The following is a 7,204-nucleotide window of genomic DNA, read 5'->3' as shown; positions in this document are numbered from 1 at the left end:
GCTGGTGCATGCCATACGGATGCAGTACATGCGGTTAGTCGTGGAGATTGCCGAGGCATCTGGAACCACAACTTCATCAGTGGAGGCGTCTGCCACAGCTTTCAGACAAATTGAGGCTCTGGCGCACCCCATTGCAGAGCTACAGAGAGGCATCCGCAGTAAAAACGCGCAGTGTGTGCGTCTGGAACTGCGTGACCACCTTGCGAACGAGGTGGAGGCGCGGCGGCGGGCACTCTCACACATGAGGGCAGCGCTCAGCATAGCGAAGCAGTGTGTGTGACAAGTCACCATATATATATAATGAGGTGTTTTTTTTATCGATGTGTGTTTTTGCCGTTATCTAGTTGTAATGCTTCAATCGACTTTGTTTCCGCTCTGTGTACGTTTGCCAAGGAAGCTTATAATGTTTGGAAATCCGGCGGCAGAGAACAAGGCTGAGAAGGAAGCGGTCCTCTACTCTCCGAAAACCATGGCAGAGGTGGGGTCCTTACACGTGGTCAACACCTACCTTGGTACGGGTCTCAGCAATTCCCGGAAGTGTGTGAAGGAGTTACCAGAGGCGTGCAGTCGGCACGTAAGTGAGTTTGACCTTGCCGCCTACGCCAAGGACGAGTTCACTTTGTCGATGGAAAAAAAGATCATGGCTCGCATGTTTTCTGCCTTCGATGTGACACAGTTGGGGTACCTGGAGGAAAGCAAGGTTGAGCACATGTGTCGGTACCTGGGCCGTGATATGAATGAGGACGAGATGAAGCAGATGAAAAGTGAGATTGATGCCATCGATGGCCACATCACGTTTGAAAAGTTCTGGAAGTGGTGGTGCTCACACTCGGAGCTCTCTGCAAAAAAAAATTGCTTCTCTATGGTTTCGCTGGATTTTGCTGTGCCCTATCACCAGCAGCAGCTCTTGACAAGGGAGGAAGGCGAGCTGTACACGCCGAGCTACCGGGTCCTGTACTACTTCAGAGACGTAGAGACGGGGAAGGAGCGGCAGGTGTCACCTTGGCACGACATTCCCCTCTACGTGCGGGACTTGGTGCGCACAAAGCCTGCATCGCTGCCTATGAACCGCTACAATTTTATCTGTGAAATCCCAAAGTGGACGCGTGCGAAGTTTGAAATTGCCACAGGGGAGCCGTTTAACCCCATCACGCAGGACGTCAAGAACGGTGTCCCGCGGTTCTACAAACATGGTGATATGATGTGGAACTACGGAGCCCTGCCGCAGACGTGGGAGAGTACCGAGGTTGTCTTTGAGGGTGGCTACGAGGGTGACAATGACCCGATCGATGCCATTGAGATCGGCATGACGCAGTTCAGGGTTGGGCAGGTGGGGGCCGTAAAGGTGCTTGGAATCCTCGGGATGATTGATGACGGGCAGATGGATTGGAAGGTCATCTGCATCTCGCACAACGACCCCATCTGCCGCTTTCTGAAGGACATCCACGACGTGCCAAAGTTTCTCCCAGGGTGCCTAGACGCCATCCACGAGTGGTTTCGTGTGTACAAAATCTGTCAGGGAGGTGTGGAGAACAAGTTTGTCTTTAACGGGGAGTTCAAGGACAAGGTGTTTGCGATGAAGGTTATTGACGAGTCACATTACATGTGGGGCAACCTGCGCAAGATCAACAAAAAGGAAGAAGTCTAACGTGCCGAGAATTCAAACGAACTTCTCTGAAAGTGTTGAAAATATGGCCGGCAGAGGGTATGTAGAGGAAGAAAGGGGGAAAAAGTGCAACCGTCTGCCGTGTTTTTTTTTAACATAAAAAAAAACTTCTTTTGAAGGGAGGTGCATTATTATTTTGACAACTTTTTTGTCTCTGCGTCCCGCTGTTCGGTGCGTATGTGCTGTTGCGTTGTTTGTGATGCATGGGGGAAAGAAGAAGAAGAGGCATAAGGGAGGGGGTGTCGCAGTGTGTTAATTTTTTTTCCTTGTTTTTTTTTATTTTTGTGTTGCGTCGTGTCAAGTAGGTTTTGTTGCGGCTGTAGTGTTTGTGTTGTACACCATTTGTTTGTTCCCCCTCCCTCCCCTGCCCCTCGTCATTGTTTTGACTAACGAGTCTGCCCGCGAGCGTCTCTGCTCTTCTGTGCGTCGTCTGCCACACTCCACGGCAACATGGGCTGAAGTGCAAGAAAACGAGAAAAAAGGAAGGGGAAAGGAGGTGCCTGGCGCTGAGCGCATCGGGGGACTTCCAAGCCTTCTTCGAGAGTGCGAGGTGTGGTGGGCGCTGTAAGGCGCCCCATTTAATACGCATAATCTTTTTTTTTTGCTTTTTTTTTTGTGATTGGCGTTGTTCTGCTTTTTGCCTCTGGTACTCCCTCCGCCACCGTCGCGTCGGTGGCTGCCATCGCGTCCTTTCTGCTCGCGTTCTGTCCGGCTGTATTTCTGTCTGTCTTCCTCCATGTCTGTGTGGGTGGGTCCGGGGCTGTATGGCGCCGGGGATTTGAAAAGAACAGCAACATCACACAGAGGAAGTGAGAGGGTGGGACGCACACGCACGAGGAGCAAAAAAAAAAAAGGGGGCACATGACCTGTTTTATGGGCCCTCGATTTCTGTTTTTTCTCGTGGTGACCCTTTCGCTTGTCGCGGCGAACGTGACGGCGTTGGAAGTGCACCGCCCTGCTTTTCTTGCGCGTAAGCAATTCACAGGGTTTAAACTGCCTGTCGGTCCCCCGCAGTGGAGCGGCAAGGATTACTGTGGGGATGTTGTTCTTGCAAGTGGGATGGAACTATGTTCCAACAAGACCAGCATCGGTAACTGGAAAGGGGCCATCGTCTTGTCCCTGGAGAACAAATGCAACGCCGTTGATCAAGCTGTTGTGGCCCAGAACAACGGCGCCCTGGGCCTGCTTATTGCAAACTCGAAGCTCCCTCTAGCTTTAGGGGGCACTGTACAGATCCCGGTCGAGGTGTTGCCAAAGAGCGAATGTAACGCCATCACTGCAACTATTAAGCAAGGAATATCTGTACGTGTTTCCATTGGGCATTCCTTAAATGTATTGCGCTTTGCTATCTGAAGAGGGTGCTTAGATGTGGCCCCCTCTCTTTCTGCCCGTATTTTACTTTGTGCTCGGTTTTGGAGTCTGGCACCACGGCGATGCGTGCATTGCTCTTCGCAAAATGGAAAAAAAAAATATTGTCGTTACTTTGTGGATACTCATTCCTGTACTCACTTCCACTCCAACACAACTCCTTTGCTATTGTTCTCATTCTGTATCCCGTACTCTTATTTTTGAAGCGAGATAAGGGGGGTGCGCACGCCCGTGTACTCACACATATAGCCGAAAAGGAACAAGAAAGGTTGGATTTTCCTATTACCGGCAACGAGGTGAGAGAGGTTGGTTGGATCTATCTTTACTTTCAGCTCGGATGGTTGTGGAGAAGAACGAGTCGCTGCATGCAGTTGTAAGTCAACTGGAGCAGCGCATGCTGGATCTGGAGGCGCAGAAGCGGCAGATGGAGGCGCTCCTGTGTCGTCTGCAGGAAGATAAAAAACGTCTGCTGGAACTGAGGCAGGGGCTCACACAGAGCAAGGTGGTTCAGTAACGCCGAGTTGGGAGGAAGATGAGGAGCGGCATCCGTTTGCTCTGCTTTGCTTTTTGTTTTTGCGTCTGCGTCTGTCTGCCAGCAGGTTACTGAGGCGCTGTGGGTGAGGTGCGCTGTCACCACATGTTGATGATGGTGAGTTTTTATTGTTATTATTGTTATTTTCCTTACACCCTCACTTTACTTAGCGAGATATCCTTTTTTTTTTTTTGCACCCTCCTTTTGTTTTGGACTTTTTCTTTTCTCGGCGAGGGGGGGGGGAGTGTTTCTGTAAGAGAAATGCGGCGGATGTCGCTGCTATGTGCGCGGGTGCTGCCGCTCTCGCAGCCTGCCATCACGCAAGCGCTGCAGTCCACTGCGGGGTGGCGCATGGAGGGCAACATCAACAAGAGCGCGATCTGCAATGATTTTGAGTTTCAAAACTTTAAGCAGGCGATGGATTTCATGAATGCTGTTGCTGCCGACTGTGAGACAGCAGGGCACCACCCAAGCTGGACGAACACGTACAATAAGCTTCATGTGCGACTCACCACACATGACGCCGGGGATCGTGTCACACAGAAAGACATTGACTTAGCTCGGCGGATGAATGATGTGTTTAAAGAGATGTCACGTCCCAAGTGACGTGTAACGGTGCACAGAACGTGCAGGGGGGCACGCCTGGTCCTTCATCAGTTTGCATACGCCCACATGGGCGCAAGCGAGAGTAGTAGACCCGAGCAAAAACTTCATTATAATATATAAAAGATGAAAGAGTGGTCTGAATCGGTTGTGTACTTTACTCGCTTTTTTTTCTTTTCTTTTCCGCTGTCTTTGGCTCCTCGTTATTGGCTCTGAGGGCTGCGAAGAGCATTACATAATATATATCGTTTTGACGTTTGTGGCGCGGCTGCTTTATTTCTGGGGCGATGCACTCCAACGGTGAGGGCGCGTCGGAGAAGAGCGATACCGCTGCCGTCCCAATACCCGAGGGTTTTGTTGCGTGTCCGTTGTTGGAGGGAATTCCCGTTGAACACGCGGAGCGACTTCGTCTCATGTTGCGGCAGAAGGGGATGACGACGACGGCGACGGCCTTCGACACCTGCGCGCTCCTTACGGCGGTGCTACTGCAGCCAGAGGTTTTGCTCGCCCAACAGATGGATTTGTCGCTCGATGATGTAAACGCCCTCTACGGCCACGTCAGTGCTGCTCTTTTGCGCCAAAGTGACTTCCTGGCTTCTCCCACGTCTGTGGCCAGTGTTCTTTCTTGCCGCCACCGTCACTTCATTTCTACCGGACAGCAGGGTTTGGATGGCGCCCTGAGGGGTGGTGTGGGGTGCGGTCTGATTACGGAGGTCACAGGGGCCGCGGGGGCCGGCAAGACGGCGCTTGCGCTTAGCCTTGCAATGCACGCCGCAACCCACCCAAAGACGGATGGCAGGAGGGTCCGCACGCTGTGGATCACCACGGATCTTTCTGCGTTTCCAGCAGCAGTGGCAGCGGAAGTTTTGCAGTGGCACCTGGACGCACGCAGCTGCAGTGGTGACGAGGGCGGCGAAAACGTAGGAAATGTCCTTTGCAATGTGGCGGTGACAATTTGCCCCACCCTTGCACAGCTGCGAGAGTATCTTCCAGCCCTACGAGGCCACGTGGCACGTCAGACGGATCTACGGCTTGTGGTGATCGACAACTTCACCGTTTTAGTGCGCCGCAGCTTTCCGGGTGTGGAAAATGAGGTGAAGGAGCGTCACGAGGCCGTGGCAGAACTAATGAGCGTACTAAAGAGCCTTGCACAGGAGTTCTGCGTGGCCGTTGTGATCGCGACAGCCTCAGGAGATGAACTTGGCCACTCGTTTCTTCACTCCGTGAATACGCGTCTTCGCTTATCACAGTGTCTGCTGGAGCCCCGAGACGCATTGGGAGTACAAGGAGAGATTCAACCACGGGTGACGCGTGTACTTCAACTTGTGAAAAGCTCTGCAGCTGCAGGTTGTTGCTTTGAATGTGAATTTGACGGGATGCGTTTGACGCGAGCTCAACCACTTGACGAGGATGCCGTGCTTCTGTTTGAAGATGCTGCGATGTTTGGTGTGGATCCCCTTGGTCACGTGAAGCTCCCAACATTTGTCTATTGCTGACGCGGTGCTCGCGGAAAGAGAGAAAGAGAGAGAAAGCTTGTGTGTGTCAGTATGTGGGGTGCCCGCACTCCTTGTGCGGGTGGGTGTGTTTGTACTGTCCCCTGCTCCACTGCGCACGGGGTCTATCCTGTCTTTCTTTTCTTCATTTTGTATTTTCCACTCCAAAGGGGTAAGCAAAGCGGAGGAACGAAAAGAAAAAAAAAGGAACAGCAAAGCGATCACACACAGATAAGAAAACAAGGAGAATGAGCTACGACCGCGCCATTACCGTGTTTAGTCCCGATGGGCACCTCTTTCAGGTCGAGTATGCGCAGGAGGCGGTGCGCAAGGGCCTCTGTGCGGTGGGGGTGCGTGGAAAGGATAGTATCATCTTTGCCGTGGAGAAAAAGTCAGTGCAAAAATTGCAGGACAGTCGTACGATTCGCAAAATATACAAGCTGGATGAGCATATTTACCTTGCCTTCGCCGGCCTCTCCGCCGACGCCCGCGTGCTTGTGAACCACGCGCAGCTGGAGTGTCAACGCTTTCGTTTGAACTACGAGGATGCCGTGGACGTTGACTTCCTCGTCCGCTACGTGGCAAAGGTGCAGCAGAAGTCGACGCAGTCCAGTGGAAGTCGTCCGTATGGTGTCTCGACTATCATCGGCGGCTTTAACGAGAACGGGCAGCCGCAGCTGTGGAAGACGGATCCCTCCGGCATGTGTTCCGCCTGGCGAGCGGTGGCCATTGGACGCAACGACAAGACAGTGCTGGAGTTCATGGAGAAGGGCTACCAGGACGACATGACCCGCGACCAGTGCGTGCACTTCGCCATTAAAGCCCTCTTGGAGGCGGTGGAGAGCGGGTCGAAGAACATTGAGTTGGTGGTGCTTGAGAAGAAGAAGGCGGTGTACATGAACGATGAGGAGCTGCACATGTTTGTTGTCGAGGTAGAGAAGGAGCGTGAGGAGGAGGCAGCCAGGAAGAGGCGTCTTGCCGAGGAGGAGTGAGGGGGGATGATGTCGGGGAAATGTCAATAACCGACGGAAGGAGTCTAGGTGCGAGGAAACAAAGAAGCAAGCAAAGAGAAAGGGATGGGATAAGGCGAAGGAGAATCAAACGAGCAAACACACAGAAAAAGTCCCATTCCCAAAAGCAGCAGTAATGAAAACAAGCTAGTGGGCAGGGGCAGGAGAAGGAAGGGGAGAAATTATGGGAGGGAGAGAGGAATGGTTAGGTAGGCGCGAGTATGTTATTTGATTGACGTTCATCTCTCCTTCTTTTTTCTTCGCCTTTTCGGGTCTCTGCCGCGTCATGTGTTATTGCCACACGTTTGTTTGCGGAAAGGGAGTATGCCTACTCGCTAACACCCGCGGTCACTGCTAGGCGTACAAACTCACGTAGATGCCTAAATTGAACGCCAAGAACCACGCGTGTTTTGTTGTTGTTTCTTGTTTCTTGTTGTTGTTGTTTTTTCATTTCAGCTTTGCTTTTTTCCCTCCCCCCTTTTCTTCAACGCACACAGTATCTTTCCCGGCGGTTTGTCGCCGCGCGTACACA

General features: G+C 52.2%; 5 protein-coding genes across 5 annotated transcripts, besides 5 other annotated features; all 5 read left to right on the top strand.

The window, feature by feature from the left end:
- Nucleotides 1-403: 403 nt before the first annotated feature.
- TraAM80_01450 (putative acidocalcisomal pyrophosphatase) lies at nucleotides 404-1,648 on the top strand (the record flags this gene model as incomplete). The annotated part of the gene is made up of 1 exon (XM_029378491.1): nucleotides 404-1,648. One exon carries the CDS (start codon nucleotides 404-406, stop codon nucleotides 1,646-1,648), a length of 1,245 nt encoding a protein of 414 aa, XP_029241680.1.
- A 274-nt stretch (nucleotides 1,649-1,922) lies between these two features.
- Nucleotides 1,923-1,950: a sequence feature (A-rich).
- Nucleotides 1,949-2,001: a microsatellite.
- A 258-nt stretch (nucleotides 2,002-2,259) lies between these two features.
- Nucleotides 2,260-2,281: a microsatellite.
- Nucleotides 2,282-2,527: 246 nt separating this feature from the next.
- On the top strand, nucleotides 2,528-3,019 carry TraAM80_01449 (uncharacterized protein; the record flags this gene model as incomplete). The annotated part of the gene is made up of 1 exon (XM_029378490.1): nucleotides 2,528-3,019. One exon carries the CDS (start codon nucleotides 2,528-2,530, stop codon nucleotides 3,017-3,019), a length of 492 nt encoding a protein of 163 aa, XP_029241679.1.
- An 817-nt stretch (nucleotides 3,020-3,836) lies between these two features.
- On the top strand, nucleotides 3,837-4,172 carry TraAM80_01448 (pterin-4-alpha-carbinolamine dehydratase; the record flags this gene model as incomplete). The annotated part of the gene is made up of 1 exon (XM_029378489.1): nucleotides 3,837-4,172. The coding sequence occupies one exon, from the start codon at nucleotides 3,837-3,839 to the stop codon at nucleotides 4,170-4,172; it is 336 nt and encodes a 111-aa protein (XP_029241678.1).
- A 284-nt stretch (nucleotides 4,173-4,456) lies between these two features.
- Nucleotides 4,457-5,665, top strand: TraAM80_01447 (DNA repair protein; the record flags this gene model as incomplete). Its single annotated transcript, XM_029378488.1, has 1 exon — nucleotides 4,457-5,665. One exon carries the CDS (start codon nucleotides 4,457-4,459, stop codon nucleotides 5,663-5,665), a length of 1,209 nt encoding a protein of 402 aa, XP_029241677.1.
- Nucleotides 5,666-5,836: 171 nt separating this feature from the next.
- Nucleotides 5,837-5,881: a microsatellite.
- Nucleotides 5,882-5,910: 29 nt separating this feature from the next.
- On the top strand, nucleotides 5,911-6,654 carry TraAM80_01446 (proteasome alpha 7 subunit; the record flags this gene model as incomplete). The annotated part of the gene is made up of 1 exon (XM_029378487.1): nucleotides 5,911-6,654. One exon carries the CDS (start codon nucleotides 5,911-5,913, stop codon nucleotides 6,652-6,654), a length of 744 nt encoding a protein of 247 aa, XP_029241676.1.
- A 424-nt stretch (nucleotides 6,655-7,078) lies between these two features.
- Nucleotides 7,079-7,139: a microsatellite.
- Nucleotides 7,140-7,204: the final 65 nt, after the last annotated feature.

This window comes from Trypanosoma rangeli (assembly GCF_003719475.1).
Source record: "Trypanosoma rangeli strain AM80 chromosome Unknown Tra_15.4_contig_00029, whole genome shotgun sequence".
Taxonomy (NCBI): Eukaryota; Euglenozoa; class Kinetoplastea; order Trypanosomatida; family Trypanosomatidae; genus Trypanosoma; species Trypanosoma rangeli.
The sequence above is the reverse complement of the archived record's forward strand: the minus strand, read 5'-3'. Positions and strand labels throughout refer to the sequence as shown.